At 44.6% G+C, this 22401-nt stretch overlaps 1 protein-coding gene across 3 annotated transcripts in view; it reads left to right on the forward strand.

Annotated features, from left to right (window-relative positions):
- LOC139211133 (inositol polyphosphate-5-phosphatase A) overlaps positions 1–22401 on the forward strand; it is a 129124-nt gene that overhangs the window by 80260 nt on the left and 26463 nt on the right. For all 3 annotated transcript variants that reach the window (XM_070841402.1, XM_070841403.1, XM_070841404.1), the window contains exon 9: positions 8807–8891. In XM_070841402.1, the coding sequence (XP_070697503.1) occupies positions 8807–8891 (85 nt within the window). The remainder of the gene's footprint in view (positions 1–8806; positions 8892–22401) is intronic.

Consider the following 22401-nt stretch of genomic DNA (forward strand, 5'->3'; position numbering starts at 1 on the left):
CCTCTGTACAAACAGGCCAGGCTCTCCATTCATAGGCCAAGCTAGTGTGATTTATGTGATATCCATTTGCAGCGAAGCAGAATGAGAGAGTGCACGGTGCAACCCCTGCTCCCCACCTGGCCATGCTAACACAGAATAAAAGCCTAGTAACAGCCTCGCAGCAGGTGACCTCCCATTCAAATGGCATCAGAATGCACGACGTGGCTCCCTGCCGCCTCCACTTTGAATAACTACATGCATATATGAGCGGCATACATTATCACCAGGCTTTCTGATGTGCATGAATTATGAGGCACTTTCGAAAGAATTCTGTACAAGGTCATGTGTTACCTGTACTTGATTCTTGATTTGATGAAACAATGGTCCGCCTTGATGGACAGGGAAGTTGGAGTGTCTTAAGAATATGGCAACTATCAGAATTTATATTACTCTGTAATTTACCTGGATTTACTGGCATAATGATGTTTTTAAAAGGACCTCTGTTGTTGCTTACATGTAAGTGCTTTCATTGTATTTCCTCTGCTTTCATCATGTTTTTTTCCACTTGATTTATTTGGTCCCCTTGTAAATACACCTAAAGAGTCTCTGAGGTTTAGTTGGGTGGCTGAGGGGATTGAATAGAAATTGTGTTGGCTGAGTGGCAGTTTCCACGCTCCCTCTTTCTAAATCCCCTTGTGTTGTGAATGGTAACCCCGTTGTTACTTCTGGGCCATATCATTTAAAGGTCCTTTTTTGACTGGGGAAAGGATGAGGGGTGAGTGTTTGTGAGGCAAGGTGTTGGTGGGGAGGTCGTTGTATGTTCCGGCAACCAGAGTATTCCCTGCTAGGGATACAGGAGTGAGATAGTGGTGGCATTGCGCCTCAGTCGCTCACTTTGGGGGAAACCGTTGGGCGCAGATCCGGAGCACCGGAGTGAGAAAAAGCTGGCGGTGCAGAAGGAAGGGAGGAGGAGCACAAAGGGTGCTTGGGCTCTGTAAAGGGCAGTGAATAATGGGTTGGTTCTTTCACAGAGGCTGCTAACCTTTTGGCAGCCACCAGCAAACTCCATTCTCCTCTGCCGATCTGGGAGGACAATGTGCCCGGGCCGGGCTTTGAATGAAGCGCTACCACCAACAGTGTTTCCATTCAGCGGCTGGTTGGGAACCATCTTTTTGACCATTGTCCTAACACTGACTCCTACCCCCAGAAAGCAGAGCAGGAAAAGGGACAGGGGGAATATCTAAAGCCAAACTCCCCCTCCTTCCCTCTTCCCTCTCCTCTCTCCCTCTCTGAGTTCTAATCTCTCATTGCGGGATGGGAGAGGAGGGGGAGAGCTGAACACACCACCAGCTGAGTTCCATGGGGCAGCCGGCTCAGGAGTCTGATCACACAGCACTGCTGGGGACAGAGTTCTGCTGCTGGGCATCAAACTGCAGCCTCCACCTTATCTGAGGCCCAGGCGTCATAATGCAGCTTACGGCCCATTGAGAAGACATCTGATAAGCCTTTTCCTCTGTGGCCCTTTTAACTCCTAAACGGTGTTTATCTCCAAAGTGCTTCAAGGCCTCAGGGGAACAATGCTGAGAAGGAACAGCGTTTAGCCAGCCAGACTCACTATTGAGTCACATCAAAAAAGCACTGCTCTATGGCCTGCACTGATGTGTGGGCCACTTCCATGAGAGCACAGTAAGCTCTGCTTGAAATGCATCCCCTGCTTGTTTTCCTGTCCTTTGAAAATGCACATATGTGCTCAGGGCTTTATCGAGCATTATTTACCTTGTTGACTCAGCTACGCCTTGATGTGGAGAATCATTGTTTTTAATGATTAGATCAAGGTTTATAGTGGTTCTTTTCATATGCACACAATGTAAAAGCAAATTTACTCAGTGTTTGTAGACTCACTTCATTGTCATTTACATTTACACTATATTTGACATTTAATTATGTCAAATATGATTTGACATTTAATTATATTTGAGGAATAATGTTAAGGCATCTGTCAATCACTGCTGTAACAGGACAATATGTTAGAAATGTGTATGCAGTCAAAATCTGCTTTATTTGTTTTTTCTGCACAAATCAGCCGATGGAATGAAAGTGCTGCTGAAAGCCCTGGTCGCTCTAGAGGATGGAAAACATGGCTGCTAATTGAGCCTGTGAAATGATAGCATGAGATAAAATCAACAGGTTTTTTTTCCTCTTCCTTGAAAAAAATCCCTTTGTGTATTGGAGTTTGTTTCTTTTTTCCAACCCCCATTCAGAGAGCCTGGTCTGGTTCAGGGGAGAACAGTTTTACATTACAACTGTGAAATCCTGGCATAATGGTGTCCTTTGTGGCTTGCCATTACTTTCACACAAATATAGTCCATTGTCACAGTGCTGAAGTTAATTTGATCAACATTGGGGACATTTAACTGTTTTGTTCGCTGAAAAGACTTGTTTCATGCTCATTTTCGTGGCATTGAAAAGCCATGATTGGCAGAAAAATAATGTTGCCGTTAACAATTCAAAGCAATTAGTTTCCCATGGGGAGGCAGTGGGCCGCACTGGCCACCACACAGCGATGCTTTGTCATTTTATGGACGGTCATCAGTCAACTGTCAGAGTGTCTCAAAGAGCCCTCCAATCTAAATGTTTCCCTTTAGGCTTTTCCCAGAACAACAGGCTGAAAGAGCAGAGAAAGGCCGGCTAGTTTCCAGCCAATAGACATGTTGAGCTGCAAGAGGGAGGACTGGATAATCACAGGGAGATCTTCCATAAAGCCGAATGAATTTATTTAAGAGAGTGGTTTGGTTGTGTGTGTCTGTGTGTCTATATTATGCCCAGTGCTTGTATTTCTGGCCATGTCTAGATGGTAACCATAGATTTGTGACTTTTTTTCATTGTGTGTTGTGTTTGTCATTGTGCACCACTAACCCCAAACCCTTAAACCTAAGCCTAAACGTAACCCCCAACCCAGCCCTTGCTATTGCAAATCTAGAGTACTTCCCCAACTTTCATGTCCATAACTTATGTGTCAGCTTCAAATCAAACGCAGACACTTATTGTTTTGCTGCTCTGTGTGTGTGTGTGTGTGTGTGTGTGTGTGTGTGTGTGTCTATGTGTGTGTGTGACTCTGAACTGCCTTCTCACCCTGGGAGGCCTGCAGGAGCAGAGGTTAATCTTCCCCAGTGTCTCTGCTCATAGTGAACCTGTTTATTTCTCTCTCTCTCTCACTCACTCACACTCTCACACATACACACACACACACTATGCTCCTGCAGTCACTCTGAGATGGGGGGGGGGGGGGTACACAGACATTGAGAAATCTCTCTCCAGCACCTGAAAAGAACTTTAAATGTTGCCCTCCCTCCATTTTCTACTTTTTATAGCTAAGCATTCAGAGATTTCTCCAGTGCAGCTTCTCAACTGGTCTGTCTTCACTCTGATATACAGAATTTACATGTAATTCCTGTGTTAGTTTGACAAGTAAACCTACTCATGACATGTGAATGTTTCATGGTAATCTAATGTTGCCTATGCAGGACATTACATTTACTGTAGATGAGACTAATGGTAAATGTTTATGCAGGTGCGCTGCCCTTCCTTATTATACTCACTGTTTGTATTAGTGTTGCTACAACGCCAGCATAGTTTCTGGAGTTGTAGCAAAAGTCTACTTTTTAAGTTGAACAGTATAAAACCAAATTAAGCAGTATAGCACCAGTATGACTAACAATCAAAGCAATCGAGCAGTGTTTCCCGAGAGTACAGACTTTTGGTATTGATTGGCTGACAGTCTTAGTCTCTACATATAGCCCTTAGCCAAATGTAAGTTGTTTGTAGGCCCAAGTTCAAATTTGCTGTTTGCTGCTCCCATCACGTAATATAGACAGCAGCTAACTGTTACTCCTATACTGAAGGACTACCTGACCCCAAGTGTTCTGTATGTCGGCTCGTGGCAATTTGACAAGACACATTTCATTGTGATATTTCACCTTGGTGTATGTCCCTTATTTAGGAAAACCATGTTCGCACAATCTACTGTAGATTAATAAAGGTGTTACTGCACAACTAGATATTGACATCCAGCCCACAGCATCGTGTAGTAATCCAGCTCAGTTGATGTCGTGGTCAATTAATAAAATCACCAAAAACCATTTGACAAACAGTGAGGCAAAAGACAAATCAGGCTTTTGGGGTAACTTGGGCACCAGAGCAGTTATTGTCTTGGTAATAATAGTACAGGTCATCTGATGTTCAGTTCTAGACATGATGGGCTTTTTAGAGCCATTTACAGAAAGTCTGCTTGTCTGCTCCTCACATTATCTCATGAACTGGCTCCACCTTTCCTCAAAGGTGTCTTCCCCATCTTGAGTTTGTATTGACAGTGCTGTTGGCTTGGGTTGACTTATACGTTAACCTTTGTGTGACCGCAGCGACATCCGTGCTCCCCCTCAGCACCCCATCTTCCCTGCACGGTGTTCTTGGTGGGGTGGGCGTTGCTGAGGGGCTAGGGTGCTAACAGGGGGACGAGGGGAAGGCTGTCCTGCAGTGTCAAAGGTCCTGTCAGGGGCCACCCCTGGCCTATTCAGAAAGACGTCACCCAGCACATTCTTCACAATGTTAACATTCTCCCAAATTCTCAACATTTACTTACAATGGATGACTGCGCTCAGCCCAGCTATTGTGTGCAAAGTCGAATCTGAACGGCCAACTTATGGTAAGTCATCTTGTCAATATAATCATGACATGGCCCCCCGTTGCACCCTCATAATCCCATATAGACTGTCTATTATGGCTCAGTTTAGCTGTCAATCACAGTATGTAATCTGGCATGGAGTCAGTGAGGAAATTAGGCTGGTGTGAAGGAGAAAGATTTATAAGCAGGCAGGTATCATCCGTGTTGTTGTGGTTATTGGTCAGACTGAAGTCCTGTCAGTGTCTTTGCTGTGTGATCACCTTCAGGGTCCTGCGGACAGATGGAGGGTTTTTTTTTTACATGTTAGTTCTACTACACGTTTGTGTGTGAAAGAAAAGTAGAATCCGAAAGGGAGAATGTGCTGTGGCTGCTTTGTGCTGCTGGTTTAAGGAGCCTGGGAGCAGAGTCTAGGGTGATGTTATAAATTAGCGTCTGACCCCTGTCTTTGTGTGGCCCCTTGGAAGGCCTGACGAAGGCCCCAGCCCAAACCTCAGTGAGAACGGCCCTTGTGAAGAGCCTCTTTCAGGGGTGTCACTGCGCGATGAATTGGCCAGGAGAAGCATGTTTATAGACTGTGTAAAGGAGTGCGTCTTTGTGGGAGAATGTCACTGACACTGTTACAGTTTGCCTGAATGAACTGTGATGACGAGGCTAATGGGGCCCCCGCCGAGGGTGAGGGTCAGCGAGGGGGGCCCCCCAAGCTTAGGACCCCCCACCCACAGGCCCCTTTCACGCCCAGTAGCTGTAGCTAATGTTGCAATTCTTCGTCCCCCCCCCCCACAAAGGCCAAGAAAAAAGTCAACTTTCACACCAGCGGGTCACCATGAGTGCTTTAGGAAATGATCGTGTAAACAGAGTGTTACCTTCTGACCTGTGGCTGATACCTTGGAGCAGCAGACAAAACAGCCAGGCTGTGGGTATTAGACATGGCTGTTAGTGGGATAAAGCTACAGGACCCAGAGGAGGAACGCTTCCATGCTCTGGGGAAACACGCATACACTTTATTTACACTTTACATTATCTCCCCCCGTCTCATTTTTCACCCACTCCCTCTTCTTTAGGATCCACTCTCCTCTCTCCTTCCCCACTCATCCTTTAACTCTCAACTCATGGGTAGGATCTTTTATCTTTTTTATGTTTTCTTGTCATTGTCTGATCTGCACATGTACACATCACTGACTGAGAAAAAAAACAAGTTTGGATTTTATTAGATTTGCTTATGCCTTTATTCTGCACGAACAGCAGCAGATGAGGTGAAGGAATACAAGAGTTCCCACGCCTATAACAACTGCAGTGACGCCCGTGTACAGCCTTTTTACGGCCCTCCATTCAAGCCAATAGGATAAACTGGCCACTAGCCCTTTTTGAATAGAGCTGAGTTTCTTAGCACAAGGATGTAAGGTCATTAATGACATCAGTCTGCGTTTGAGTGCATAAATAAGCTCCTTCACACACACATACAGTATATAACTTACAGCATGTGATTACTGGTACAGATTGATAAAGTATTTAGAATCTTATTCATAGTAACATGCACAGAGTCAGATTGAAGGGGTTCATAACAATATAGACTCTTCTGGTGACTGGACCACCGATCCCTGTAAGTGCTGTAAATGAGCCCATTTGAAAATGTGAGAGACACAGTTTCCTTATTTTTAAGAAGATATTAAACCCAGTGTTTCAACTCGAGGCTGATGAATCCCAACGTCGAAACTGCATCTGAACTACTGATCTGAAGTTTTACTTTAGCTGTGATGAAGTTTTATGAACCCAGTAGCTTAAGACAAACCATATTTTAACATTCATGTAGCTGTTGTTGCATGCTGTGTTCACACTGTGAGCGGCAAAGCGGCAAAATGGCCAAGCATGGCCAACTCAGTTGACGCTGAGCTGCCATCGAGGTGTTGCTCAAGCACTTGTTGACATGGTTATGTCATCGTGGGCTTGTCTACCATATTCATTTACTATTGTCTTTAATAGCTAGTAATTATGCTGTAGCATTATTTACATTCTTGGTAGTTAGGCTTCACTAGAAAATAATGTGACTTGGACTGCCACCATATTGACTTCAGAGGCAGAGGTAAATAGAGCTTGATGCAAGTTCTGTTTATTTAAAAAGAGAAGGGAACTGAGGATCTTTAGGTAATAAAGTGTTCAGGTGATAAATTGTTATAGTGACTACGCTTTTATTTTTTTTTTTGACATTTTCTGATGTATAGACCAAACTATGATTACTTGAGAAAATAATCTTTAGTCACAGCCCAAATTGCAACTACAGTCAAAACGATCCATATTATTCAAATAATGGATAGAAATGGTGGATGTCATTAGGAGGTGTTGATTTACTCCTGCATAACTGCGGGAAGGGATGAAGCAGGAGGCCACATTATAGATTGAACAGTCTTGGAAATGAATCATGACATCAGTCATAACCATGAAACATTGTGGTTGTTTGTTTGAAGATGAATTTCTAGATGCTGCTCCCATCTTCTGCTGACCCCCCTTGAAAATCTTGTGGGATAGAAAGATGACCTAGTTTCTGTTTAATATAATGGGGTGTCAAAGGTACATACTCTCTATTTAATATAATAGCTGTGTTCCCCGCCTCCTTATTCCAGTCACCTTCGCCTCCCTGCCATTCCCTGTCTCTGCCTTATAGAGAAGAAGTGGCCGTGCTTTACGACAGCCGGCCAGAGCCGAGACCCACCACTAAGGAGAGGCTTCTTCTCTCTTTACGGCCCCATAAATATATTGTTATCTGGGCCTGGGAAGTCCACAGTTAGATTTATCCGCGCAGTTAGTGGAGATAGCGAGCCAAGCATCCTGAATCATTAATTACACAAGAGGCTGCGCTACGTCCACCTTAATTTCTTATCTCTGCTCTGTAGAAGAGCCACTTTTAAGTAGGTGATGAGGCATCGGAGTTAATTATATGTCGCTTAGGTGCTTTCTTTCTTCTTCTTTTTTTTTTTTAAGCACTGGCATGCTGGCACTGTGGTGAGGTTCTGGAGATTTGGAAGTAGTCCATGAAAGAGAAGATCTATACTTTATGAATTATCTGACATTAGACTTTCAGGTTTAGAGAAGCAATGCATGCAGTACATTAACAACATTTGCAAGACAATAGACAGAAAGATGTGCCAGATTCAAATACCTTTAGAGGGCAACAAAAGAGCACACGCAAGAGTCAGTTTAGTTTCACCCCAACCTCCAAGCTGTACAAGTCTGCTTCTGGCTCTCAGTCTGAACCTCAAATCCCAGGAAGAAATCTACTGAGTCAGTTAATCTCATCTCTCTCTGTGAGGCAGCTGCCATCATGTCACCACTGAGTACAGGACTCACACAGAGATTGTCCTCAGGATTCATGTCTTCGAGGTCGGGCCTGGTTCACTCTCCCTTTGATCATTTCAGTAAAGTGAATTTTCTTTGCCATCAAAGCGCATCATCGGAGGAAATTATCAAGATTAACTGACTCAATTGTGGTGTCAGCTGAGAATTGAACACTTTGAACCGAAAGGGGGTGGCGGTGCTGCGAAAGATGGTCCCTGAGCTGTTTACCATTCATTAGTTTCTGTGTAAATAGTTGCACATAGGAAATTGCAAAGATGTTAGATGTCACCCCACTAGATTGGAGTAATACATACTACGTTATCAGGATAGTTGGGACTTATTTTCAGTCATGCACATGCACAATTTGTCCAGAATCTTTTTTTTTTGTTTTTTAAGATTGCAAGCTGTTGCAATCATGCACACAATGAACGTACCTGTATTCGCTCCTCACCTATAAACCTACACTGTATATCCTCATCATATGCCTCCTGTTTTTCCTGAAAATGTGCACTTTAGATCACATGTTTCCATCATTTTCTCTGTCTGCCCCCTCATTACACCCATACACTGTGTGCTATGAGATGAATCATGAATGCCATGTGCCGAAAAGCAAAAAAAAGTCAGTGTCACTGATGAGTAAAGGTGAAACTTTTCAGATCCACCAGGTGGTGCTGTGGCCCTCACCAACTAAATACCCTCAGGTCAGGGACTCCTCAAGTGAGGGCTTGAAAAGTCCTGGACAGCTAATGACAATGGTGATGTTTATGATGGTTGTTCAAAACATTCTCACTGACAGATGGATGTGATGTTTTTCAGGATCACGGACCAGCGGTATGAGAAGTTGCCATATTTTGTCTTTGGGGACTTTAACTTCAGGTTGGACTCGAAGCAGGTCATTGAGGTGAGTGTTTTTGTTTGACACGAGGCAAATTAGCAGTGGAGGGTTAATTGTATAGCTAATCTGTGTCATATGGGGAAATCTGTGCACAACTGTATGCTAATATACTGTAAACATATGTGGCCAAGTACTGTCAAACTGATAATAATATAAAGTGTGTGAGTGCTTGTGTTTGTGGGTATTAGAGAGAGGCGGCAATATAGTAAAAGTGGTTTTAGGAGCCCACTGTCTCTTCAGAGTTATGACTCATTAAACGCTTCACTGTTGCCGGCCCAGCTGTGTTTGCCAACTGAGCCTCCAAGTGCATTGTTATGTTATGGTGCCGTTCACTGCTCTTTCTCTCTCCCTTCCTCTCCTGCCCCCTCCCTCCCCTCTTTCTCCCCCCCTCCTTTTCTTGGTGCAAATGAGGCTGGTGAGAGCCAAGGTAGTGCAGTCATTCAGTATTCTCCATGAGGAGATGGTGGTGGTGGTGGTGGTGGTGGTGGTGGTAGGGGGGGTTAGTGGCATAACAAGTCATAAGGGCCCACCGCAGACAGTGGTGTCCTATGATAACAGAGTGGGAGAGCCACTTGTTGGCCGATCCTCTCCCTCCTCTGCAGCACAATGGCCCTCGAATCAGTGGGCCTGTTCAAGGTGTGGGCATTGTTCACTCCTACCAGAGCCCCATTCAGGGCAGAAGGGGAGAGAAGGGAAGTCTCTCTGAATGGAGGGGTTTTGCTCAAACGAATTAGGAAGGACTTCACTCTGTGTGGCACACACAAGAAGAAAATGTTTGTACTTAAGTCGCCCAGCCACTAGGGGAGCAGTAAATCACCACCCCCCTTGGCCCTTAGCAATCAAGTGGGATCAGTAATCTATCGGGGGCATTGATTGATTGCCTCAAAGTTTGTGTAGTACATTTGATTTTGGATCTGTAATTGGGTCACATTAACAGTCTGATCATGTGAACATGCGTTGCTTTGGAGATAATAAATCCAAGTACAGAATCCACAACAGCAGATGTGCAAACACTGAGGCTATTCAGACGTCAGCTTGTGCAATTAAACGTCACCTGACACACATTTAGGTCGCCACAGTGATTTTATGTCAATGATGGGCTGTTTTATATCTTGTCAGCACTGCTGTGATAAAAGACAGTGTTCTTCACATTAGAATATATGAAGTATTGCTTGGTTTTATAAGAAAGATGTGTTTTCAGTGCCAGTGCTGGCAGGCCACATGGATCCATTAATCTGAAAGTAAAGCAATCCAATCAAACAAAGTCAGATGAGATGATTTGGAGCCTATTTGTGTTTATCCTGTATGGCTAATCCCGATAACTCTCTCCTCATGTTTCCTGTCTTGTCGGTGCTGCTCTGTGGTAGGTAAGCACTCACCCTCTCCATGTCTCTACCACTCTGAAATGCTGTTTGAGTGCAGTAGGGGTCACGACCCCTTTTCCAGGGATGTGTTAGGCTTGCATCGGTGTGTGTCCATCTCTGCCCCTTCTCCCCTCCGCACAGCTCCTTTCTTATGCACCTTGGCCCCCACTCACATACACATTCACATCCAGAACGAATACACACACACACACAAACCAATTTGTTAGGCCAAATGAATCTGATTGATTCACCCCATTTAAAGGGGTGTGGCAGCAATGCAGGGGGGGGGGGCTTTTACACTTCCCCTCAGGAAGTTAGAGCTGTGGGCTATGGCATAAACCCCACGCACAAACACACACACACCTACACCTAGACGTTTCCCCTCCAGCGTAATGAGGGGTCCTCAGACATAGCGAACATTTAATGGGGACAACAAAAAAGGCTGATGATGTCATCTGTAAAAATGCGTCATTAGAGGGGCAGCACTGCTCTCTATACAGCCGTCCTGCACAGTGATCAACCTGTCTGATTTAACAGTGACCTGTGCATTGGTGACAGAGAGAGCTGTGATGTCACCAATAAACAAATGGGCTGCAACCTTAGCACGGGATGTAACTCACAGCCGGGAGGCCGTTTTAAGCCCTTTAATGACAATTAATGTCAACAGGACAATTAGTGCACATCCACTGAAGTGCTTAACTGTAGATGGGCTGGTGGTGAATCGATCGTCCATACTTATCCAAAGATTGATTCAGACACAGAGAAGCCGGCTCTCATTCTCACTGTCCTCATTTTTTTTTTGTCTTTTGCACCGTTCTCTCTCCGTTTCCAATCGATAGGAAAGGGGCCAAAAGAAGCGGTGCAGACGAACAGATATTTGTTGAGTGGCCGAAATATTTGCAAAATTGAAGTACTTGCCTTTTTAATTCGTTGAACACCAGGGACAACCCTCAAGCACCCATGGGGATCACTAGGCCCCACTTTGAGAGTCAGTGGATCAGAAAATACTCCAGTACATTTCTCTACAGCTGCACGCTACACCACTTCTCTTCTTCTCTGTCTCTGGTCCATTGTGGGTGACTAGACTGTGGACAACCACTAGCCACTCCCCTGTCACCCATCCTGCCTTGTGGGTGGGTGGGTGGATGGGAGAGGGGGTATTTTAGGATGTGTCCATGTGTGTACAGAAAAGGAGGTGGGTTTGGAAGGGGGTGGACTTGTTATTGTCACAGGGCAAATTCCAGGTGGCAAATTCCTGGCATGCTTGTGCGGCAGGATCAGTAACCAAAGGCCTGCGGCCACCCCCCTTCTGCCCGGTCCGGGCAACCCCATTAATTGTGTCCGACAGAGGGAATTGGTTTCAATTGACCCCCATTCAGCGGCCCTTTGACTGGCAGACAAAGGACACAGCCACGTGGAGACTAATGCTAGGGCTGAGCAGCCTGGAGGTGGTCCAGTCCCCACCAACCTTCTCTCTCTTCTCCCATGGGTCTGATCATGCTTTGGCTTGATCATGCTTTGCATCGGTGCTGATAAAACGGGAGACCTCAAAGGAATGGTTTTGAAGATTTGGTCTAGCGAATCAGATACTTCACAGTCCACTTGTTGATGTGCTGCCTGTGCTTTATTTTAATCCCTTATCGTGCACTCATGTTTAAGCCAGTAATGATTAACTGACTAAAGATGCAGCACATTCTGGCCGAGACTGGACACCCGTTGGAATAAAATAGACCCAAATGCCTAGCATCTGAGACTTGACTCAGTTTTCGAGGAGGGCCTGACAGAGCCCTGACGGTCTGACAGAGCAGGATTTATGCTGAATGATACAAACTCTGTGAACTATATCGAGACCAAACATGTGTTTTAACGTATGTTTCATAATGGATGTCCCTCACAGCAAAATAGGCTGAATTCTTGATCATTCAGGACCTACATCTGATACCACAGTCTCATACATATTAATGTGAAACTTGAAACTATGCCAATCCTTGTATAATTCTCAGAATGAACTATGCTGCTGACAGTGTCATTTTGGAGACTGTATAAATTGAATATGGTGGAACTACAATTTTTTATTGTTCTTATTCAGTGTGCAACATATACCACGTTATAATCTAGGGACCAAAAAATATATGTATAAATGCACATATAACAGAAGAACATAGAACAGTTGTTGTTAAAGGGCTGCAGGAGGGCTAGAATCCTGCTGGTCCCATCACAAATGTTTGGGGTGGATTTTATTATGAAAATGGAAGCTGGTCTGAAGTCTGACACCAGTATCTGGTCTGTAGCTGCTACAATAGGATTAACAATTATTGATTTATTAACATTTTTGTGCACATCTAGTTCCCACTGCCTCAAGCTGAAGTTGTTTTTTTTGCAGTTCGTGTCTTATGGTGAGTTTTAACCAGTGTGAAGGGGCAGGCTGATTTACAGAAGACAGCATTGTTGCAGGTATGAGTGATCAAGATCACAGCGAGAGCAAGTAGCAGTAGATAGTGAAGCTTTTGGAAAAGGCAGTAATGGTCAAGAATCCGGCAGGATCAGACAGTTGATCTTAAAATTAGTCCCACACAAGCAATCAACACTGCCAATAGGTGTCGTGTTTATTCTAATACAGTGACAGTAATAATCCTAATCCTAATCTTGTCATAGAAATCCATGTTCGGCCTGTCAGACCCAAGATGAGCTGTGCCAGCTCGCAGGCTGGAAGCTCAGTCACGATGCCAGGTCACATAACCCTTTTTGACCCATCACCCCTACAGCAAACACAGGTTTTGTGATTCCATGCGTCAGTCAGAAGGTGTTCTAAGGTGTACAGTGATGTGTGTGAGTGAGTGAGAGTGTGTGTGTCCATCGAGGTCGCCTGGTGGCTGTGAATCAGCGGTGTCGATGACAGCCTCAGGGCTTCATGCCTGGACTCCTAGTATATTTAAAATCCCTCCTAATTAAACTTAATAGAATGTAAATTTAATATCTGCAGAGAGTGTGTGCTGCTGGCCGGCCCGCTCCAATTTAAGGATTGATAGAGGCCAGTCGGAAGGTTAATTGCTGACTTGATCTACTGTCCCTGTGACATGGTGTGGGGCCGTTTTAATTGGGCCTGATCTGCTGCTACATGGACAGATTTCATTAGGCTAGCCGGCTTCTCACTGACTGGATCAGCACCCCCTGTCTGCTTCTGCAGGAAGTGCAGAGGGTCGGACCAGGCATCAATCTTCCTTCCTTTGTCCTGTGTCCTTTCTCTCGCTTGAGCAGCATGAAATTAAAGGTGGGGCCCTAGACTAGCCCCACTCCTAATGAATGCTGTAAAATGCTCAGTAATGACAGGCCCACATGATAGATCATTCATTTTTCACACTGTGGAGTTAAACCAGTGCACACGCCCATGACAACAGAGATATGAGCAAGCAGTTTTTTGGAAGACATATTAAAGATTCTGTCAGGAATGCCATCTTTTCTTTCTTTGCATTTATTGCTGCTTGATAGCAATGTCGCTCATAGATTTTATACTGAAGAATCTGGGAGGATTGCTTTTTGTAAATATTTGACCATCTCTTTATAGAGGCTATTATCTATCATTACCTTGATTCAGGCTTAGAAAATGTGGACGAATCAAAGAAGGATCTAAGTGACTAACTATCTTGGAGCACCATAATTTACTTCATTTTTAAAATAGTTATCTAATATGTATACTAGAGGTGTCACAATTTAAGTAGTGGGAGGAAACTCTGAATGTGTCTGTGGATGTTAACCTGCAGACTGTGCTGAAACCAACAAGAGTTCATTACATAGTTGATGACTGTTGTCCTGGCTGCTGAACCCAGTCAGGGTAAATAATTTGCACCAGTTAAGGGTAAACAATTTTCCCTTTTTAGCCCGGCTTTGACTACCATGTGTGTATCTGGCCAGCTATAAATCAAAAGGCGGCCAGTGTAATTAAGTGTACACTACATTAGTCAGGCTAATTAATTTTGGGGGCCATCCATCCATTAACCAGCGGGCCAGCACTGATTGGGCCTCTGTTCTGTGGAACCCCTGACACTAGGGACTGCGACCCTCCTTGGCTCCCTTCAGTTTTCCAGATACACTCATGCATTTACTCCCAGAGTCACAGATGTACTGTATAGACACACATAAAGACACCAGCCCTCATATACTCGCTCAGATTTGGACTAAAAGGGGACGCTTTTTATAATAAATCAGCAAATCTTCAGAACAGTCTTGTAACAATGCTCTCTTCTCCTTCTTTACTTAATTTATTGTCAGATATGGAGTATTGGCAAGGCTCTACTTACTGAGAGGAGGTAGGAGTGTTATATTTGACTATTTTATTACAAGGCGAAATTGTATTGACAAATGCTTTGAATGGTTTGTCATAGCCTACTAAATCAATACACTTTTCTGTGAAAGACAGTCCACCTGACACGATTTTAATTGTCCTGATGCAGTAAACCCTACCCATTTACCACACACTGTGCAAGTTAGAATAGAGTTATTAGCACCTACTGTTTGACCTTCGCCTGTTTATGGCCACACAAGTGAAGCCTGCGATGGAGACATTTCCTTACAATACAATAAAGGCATATTATCTGGCTAGAAGAGCCCAATCTCTCACAATGAGGGCCTATTATATCACAGATAACCCATCTGGATATAGAGGGAGACTATTCCCTGTAGACAACAGCGCCTGTTCTCTCTCCTGTCTCTGTTTGCTTTCGATGCTAATGAATACAGCGCTGAAGACACAGAGGAAAAACGAGTTCAGCTATGAGGGCGTAACTTGAGCGATGCAGCTTTGATGGGAGCGCTGTCCATATAATTAAAACGCTGGCAAATGAAGAACAAGCAGTGGCTTCTGTTGGTCCTGCTCATTAACAACAGGCCGTTTGAGCCCGGCGCCAGCCATGCTATTGCCATTGTGTACTTGGAGAGGGGGCACTGTGACTGGCAGCTGGGAACACCATGCCAACGGTGAGATGGCGTGACAAACCAAGCCAAGGATGAGCGCAGAGCCTGGCACTAACAGGGCCTGCGAGGGCAAGTTGCCTTGTAGGCCCCTGGGGTTGGCCCCGGTCAGGGTTGTAACCTGAGTTACCCCTAAATCCTCCACCACTGCTGTGTTTTTACACCAGACTTCCTGCCATCACCCAGAATAGTTTTATCATTGTTTATTTTGACAGCAGTGGTGATAGCATGTTGACCCCTGCAGTATGTCTGATACATCCAAGAAAGATATGTCAGTTGTGCTATTAATGCACATTAGATGCATCAAGGGAGATTTGTGCCATGCTCATGGCTGTGATGTGCTTGTGTTTCTGATTATTGGGTTGTGAAGTTCTGATATAAAGAAATTCTGCAGTTTAATGCCATTAAAAATCTAAAAGTATTTACACACAATTTGGCAGCTCAAAATGCTCCTAAATAAGTGCCCTGTGGTTCTCCGTCATGCTCCTATAAACATTCACTCGCTCAGTTGCTCAGTTGTTTTTTTTGTCTTTGACTTCCCTGTTACTTGTCCTGTCATTTTTCCATTCTGTCCTCCCACCCAATGTCTTCTCTACTTTGTCCTGCACAGTCTTCCTCTTGATCTGAAAATGTCTTCACAGAATAGGTCATCAAATAAGGGCCACAGCTAATTATCTATTTAATTATCAATGAATCTGCTAATTATGTTTTTGATTTGTAGTCTGGTCTATATATTGTCAGAAGTAGGGAAAATCATTTCCAGAGTAGCATCTTTAATTTGCTTGTTTGTTTTCTTCAATAATCTTATAAAAAAAAATTAAAAAAACCCTAAGAAAACCAGCAAATATATTAATTATAAATATTTCAGAAGCTGGATTTTTTTGGCAGATTCACTTATGGATTTATCGACTAATTGTTGCTGTTCTAAAGCAAATGATTTTAAAATTGGAATAGATCAGGGAATAGACCACCAAAGAAGCCAGAACCTCTTGGTATGTTATAAGTAATAAGTAATGACATGCTGTAAGATGATGTGTCCCTAAACATCCCTGAGACCCCTAACTCTGTAAGCATGGGACACAAGGAAGCTGTGTATGTAAACTATTTACTATCCATTTAAGATAATGGTGACAAGTGTCTACATATTTGCATTATCTAGTAACCATGAGCCTTTTTTAAGATTATGCAAACAATATTAATAATCTCAATCTGATCAGTGAATAATCTGATCTGTCTTTAAATTCAAGAGGACTCAATACTCAGTCTATGTCTTGTTTTATTTAATCCACCACTATTTCTAAACAGTATAATCTCTCTATAAATCATGAGTAATCAACTTTGGCCTCCATCTCAGTCGTTATCTCGTGCTTTATTGATGGTTTGTCTGGTCTTCAGAATGGGCCTGACTTTGAAATCACAGGGAGGAACAGCTACAGCTAACAGCGATGCTATTATTTAGTCCAGATGAAATGTGGCATAAACTGTGAAGGATAGGGATCTCTTTGTGCCTGGCACATAGTGTCCAACTTGTATGATGTCAGTCTATTTTTGACTAATGCAGTCCTCGCTCTTTGTAGAACAGAGCACAATAATTGTTTTTCTGTCTCTGAAGGCAGGAGTCGTTGTCGAGATAACATAACATGTTGTCTCTAGGAATGCTCACACACAAACCACGTGTGTAGCATTTTAACCAGTATAGTTTATTCTAATGCATATGCAGATAAGCAGTCTGTACAATAATGGCAGCACATGGCTGAATTCATTGCCTACTCAACAAGTCGCAGTTCTTATTTAAATCAGGCAATACCTTAACTCATTGTATTTGTTTGCTTGGGCTCTTTCCATTGCAAAATGTATAAAAACAGGAGATGAGAGATCATAAGACGTTCGCCGTTGATAAAGAAGCTGGTAGAAGTGCTGGGATTATTTAAACAACTTGGTTTCCCAGTGTGAATCTTCGCTGTCAGCAGCAGAGTGATGTTCCTACAGAATGGCTCATTGTAACACTGCTGTAAACTCACTGTTGGCACCATGGGCTTTTAAACAACTCTGCCCTCTGACATTAAAAGTCGCTGGGCTCCATTCACATCCGCACACAAATATCCCATCATATTTAAGAGGGCCCATTAAGGGCCACATTGAGAATTCATGGGCCTTTCTCTCACTCTCCCTTGTGTGATTTATCTGTGACGGCCATATTGCCAGGCCCTTTCAGAAGGAGTGGCTCCAGTTTTTGTCTTAGAGGAGGCCCAAAACAATGCATTTCAGGCCCATTTCTCCGACAGGGCCTCCTCTTTCAGGAGGCAGAGAGAGCCGGGGCTGGCCTAACATCTGTTTGTGTCCAGAGCCAGGCGGGACCGGAGCACAGCGTGCCTCGGTGGCCCCCTTCTCCTCTCCCTGGGGGTCTTTGTTCCCGATTTCATGCTATCAGAGCGGCAGCATGTTTTCCTGCGCAGAGCTGTCAGGGGCATAAAAGGCCCTGAGTGGGGTCACATCAAGAGGGATGGGCATGAAAAATTGGTAAAATGTATCACAAAGCCCACCCACTAGATGGTTGCCTAGCGCCCTGTGATGGGGTTTCAAGACCCCTCCTCCCCTCCCCTGTACCTTCCTCTTCCCCTTTGCCTTGGCTGAATTACACCTCTCTCTCTCTCTCAGCCTGGCGGACAAGCACATCATTTAGATGAAATGGTGCAAACAAATTAAAGGGTGGTGCTCCAAATGAATCAATGTTCTTTGTGTGTGAGGAGGGTTTTGTGCCTCACCGGGGTCCTCTCCTCCCACTGCACACTGGATGGAAGCTGGTCACCTGCCTGAAAAAGCCATCAGCTGCTATGGTAGCTCAAGATTTGCTACAGGGAAGAAAAAAACTCAAAATGTGTTCAGAAATGTTCATTGATGAAAACAGTTTTAATTGATTGAATCTTAATTTGGCCATTTCTAACATGAAAGAATCCTCTTGTTGATAGTGCCAAACAGGCTTAATCAAATACCAGAGTAATGAACTCAGCAGACTCTGCATTCCTATTGGACCGCGACTAATCACCAATCACTGATTGGATCTTCGATATTCTGTAATTGACTCAGCAACGACAGATTACCTCACTGTCTCTTTCCTGTAATTGATTCCGGGCTAAAGCTACGAAAAGGTAAATTAAACGAGAGTGCAATGTTTTCAGGTGCTTAGCAAGTGTTTATACTCTATATCAATAGCTCTTCTCCAGGCCACGTTTAAATGTGCTACAATGATTGCTTCACGGTTGGATGTGAATTTGTTTCCTCATTAACAGGATAAATGCTCTTTTTCAGTCTGAGGCATTAAAAAGAAAACATGAATGGCCACAGCACTGCTGGCTACTCCTTCAGATCACAAAGCCTCCTTTTGGAAACATAACAACTGCAGCTAACAACATTCAAATGAATGCCACATTAAGATGGCTATTGAGCAATTTAAGCATGCATGGCCTTATTGAGAGGTTAAGGGAAGCCGGTACGTTAAACAGTCTTGCAGACATCTGCCGCAGTTGGTTTCAAAGTGCTGACTAAAAGTGACAGGGGAGGTTTCTCAGATTAAATCTCTCATTAGGTTTTCTTTGTACAGGTGGCAGTAATGTGTCAAGAGCCTGGCCTGAGACAATGTCCTCCTCTTACTGGGACTAATACGCCTCAGGAGAACCCACCCTCCTTTTACTGCCACTACTTTACACAGAGACACAGTCACAATGAAGCATCTGGTGGCCTTTTCCTGTGTAGAAGGCTTTTCCATGGCCATTGTGTCTGCTAGTGAGCATGTGTGAGAGAAAGAAACAGAGAGATCAGGAGGCTTAGTACATTTCTGTGGCCCAACTTGTCTTGTTTAAGTTACTGTGCGTTTCTGTTGGAATGAATCTTTACTGGAAATGTTTGGAGATAATTTCAGAATATTTGCCCCCAGTCCGACTGAGTTTGGATGGGTGAACAAGTGTGTGCTCGTGCATCCTTGTGTGTGTGTGTGTGTGTGTGTGTGTGTGTGTGTGTGCGTCTCTGAAACCCCCCAGTAGTGGGAGGTCGCCGGGGTCAAAGTGATGAATTTTTATAGGCCTGTTCCCTGTGTTTCAGCCCTGTCCCTTTCTCTGCGCGCTGCACTGCCTCTCAAAGACAACCATGCAGGGCAATTTGTCCTGCGGGGCCCTGCAGAATGGGCCAGCAGAGAAGTTAAATACCAGGGGGGAACACACACACACACACACACACACACACACACACACACACACACACACACACACACACTCACACACACAAAACATACACATACATTCAGTTTCTCTCTCTCACACACACACACACACACACACACACACACACCCCTCCGTCCTGTTGTCCTGAATGATTTGTGGCCTGTCCATTATCCATTCCGAAGGGACAAATGCTTTTGGCCAGTTTCTGAAGGTAAAGCCAGAATGGCAGCTCTCAATGCGTGCCATTGTTTTTAGAGAAGTTTCCCAGATGTTATAATGCACAAGATAAATAGGGCACATTATCACCACCTTGCACGCCCTCTTACCTCTCCAAGCTCATTTTTGGCGAGGGCGTGGCAGGTTAGGAGACCTCCTACGATGCACACACTGCCGTCAACCCTCGGTGTCAGCTCTCACACAGCTCAACGAGTTCATGGGAAGGGGCGAGGGTTCGTGTGTGTGCTGCTTGCTGTGAGGGGTGAAACAGGCCAGGTTTACTAGGGTCAGTTGTTGACCAGTTGGGTGACTCACAGGCTAACTTAGTGGGTGATAATGCGTCCACCGTCACCTCTCCTTCATGTTGGCTTCCCATCCCGCTGTATGTGTCAATGATGAATCCACAGTGTTTGGAAGCACTGAATTAGCCAGCCACAAGGAGAGAGGAGTGGATAACTCTGGCTTGTGTCCAGTCAGATCGGGTTGGGAGGGTCACAGCTGATTTACTGGCTTTCCTGTGTAATAGCTGGCAGGAAAGCAGGAGGCCGAATTTGTTGTTGCCTACTTTGGATGCCCCCTTTTACCCAGCTCGGGCAGATGTCGCAATCATGCATGCAGGATGTGCGTGATGAACGGCGGCGAACGAAGGAAAAGTGATCGGAGTGCTAAGCAATTCACGCTGAACCTGCCAGACCCGTTGGCACACCTTAACTCAGCTGGCAGCCCTGCTTTGCATGGCAGCGAGAAAATAATGGCGCATTCTGACAATGCCACTGCCCCTGCTGACACAAAGGGGTGCCCCTGTCCCCTGCCTCTGGTAATGAAGAATGAATAGTTAGCTCATTGTCCACTCATCCTCTGTCTCTCACCACACAGTTTCACACTCTCTCTACCTAATTGAGGTTTAATCACTGAGTTCTAAATGCACTCAATGGATTATTATATTGGTGGAATGACAGATTGGTGAATAGTGTGAATTATTGCAAGGGATCGGGGTGAAGGAGGGAGGAACATTAACGCCAGAGGAGTCGGGATGAATTGCGCATTGGCTGATACTCTCTGCCACTTGCTTGGCAGATTGGCAGATCTGATTGTTTTGAAAGTACAAACTGCCATCCACTATTCTGACTAATCAAGACATAAAGCAAAAACACATATACATATATATATATATATATATGTGTGTGTGTATAGTCAACCAAGAGCAGGTTACTAGATTAGACAAGATCTCAAATGTGGAGTTGCCAAAGCCAAGTTGTCCAATTGCCATAAATCATGCACCATGATGGAATATACTGTTTAATAGACTGAAGGAAGAGTCACACGCAAATAAATCTTTGAAAGTTCCTACGAACAACTATTGTGTGTGTACCCACAGCCTGATATAACTTATTCCCCCGTGCCGTAGAGCTCTTTTGTTGTCCATAAAAACCTACACGAGTGACGTGCTCCTTTATTACCATTAAAAACTCACACTCTGTAGTTTATTTTGATTCAGTCCCACATTCACTGTCCTGCTGCTGTGAATAATCAGCAGTGTACAAAATATTTAGATATTCATATATGATAGTGTCAACAAGAATCAGACAAGAAGGTTTCATTGCTTTTAGTTAATCACTTTGCTGTGTGCCTTTTCTGTGTTTTTTTCCCATTAGTCTGTTCCTTTTCTAAATGTTGTAAAACACCCCTGTGTGTGGGAATGCCATGGTGCTGTGTGTGTGTGTGTGTGTGTGTGTGTGTGTGAGTGAGTGTGTGAGTGTGTGTGTGTGTGTGTGTGTGTGTGTGTGTGTGTGTGTGTGTGTGTGTGTGTGTGTGTGTGTGTGTGTGTGTGTGTGTGTGTGTGTGTGTGTGTGTGTGTGTGTGTGTGTGTGTGTGTGTGTGTGCTCCGTAGTGTTTAAGTTGGGCACAGTGGTACCCCATCTGTTGGCAGGACCAGAGACAGAAGGCTTGAATGTGTGCGTGTCTTTGGTCTTTGAAGTGGGACAGATTGCTTTAACCTCTCTTCTAAGGAGAGCAGCTGGAATAGAGAGCTCCTTTAAACAGCCGCTTCCTCCTTCGACAGTCATGAGATTATCCTCCATTGATGCACAAAGGCATCGCCTTCCTCACCAACCCCTCATCCCAGCCCCCCGGCCTCTGGCCCTCTGCAAACACTGTGTTGACCTGTGACCCATAATGCAGAGATGTGATGCCAAGTCACTTTGCAGGATCAGCTAAAGAGCCCTTAGGAGTGAAGACATCCTCACTCTCCCCTGGGCTACAGCTGCTTTTCCTGACAGCTGTCTGTTTATATTCTCCCATTGCCTGGTTTCCTCTCTACCTTCCTCAGACTAATTGCGATGTATTAAATAAGGATTCAATTCCGGCCAAATGAATTATGGTAATATCATTTGAGGTGGTCAGTGAGAGTGCTTCAACGTGTAATGTGCTTAGGAGGCAGGAGCTTTGAAGGGAGAGATCTGTTCAAAGATTCTGCAACAGAGCCTGGGCTCTGCTGGCAGTGGGAAGGAGACATCACTGCACTGATATGCCCTTAAGTGACAGCATGGGGTTCTCATTTTCCCCATCGTGGTGTTTGGAGGGCAGGTCTTATGACAGAGGCACTGGGATGAGCGAGGACTGAGACTTGGGGGCGGTGTGTGAGTTGGATGAGAGGGATGTTTTTCACGAAGGACGACAGCAGCAGAGCTGGGATCAATCGGGTGCAATCAGCCACCTCCAGCTGCACTGACACGCTGATTGGTCAGTCAA

Source organism: Pempheris klunzingeri, chromosome 12 (assembly GCF_042242105.1).
Source record: "Pempheris klunzingeri isolate RE-2024b chromosome 12, fPemKlu1.hap1, whole genome shotgun sequence".
NCBI lineage: Eukaryota > Metazoa > Chordata > Actinopteri > Acropomatiformes > Pempheridae > Pempheris > Pempheris klunzingeri.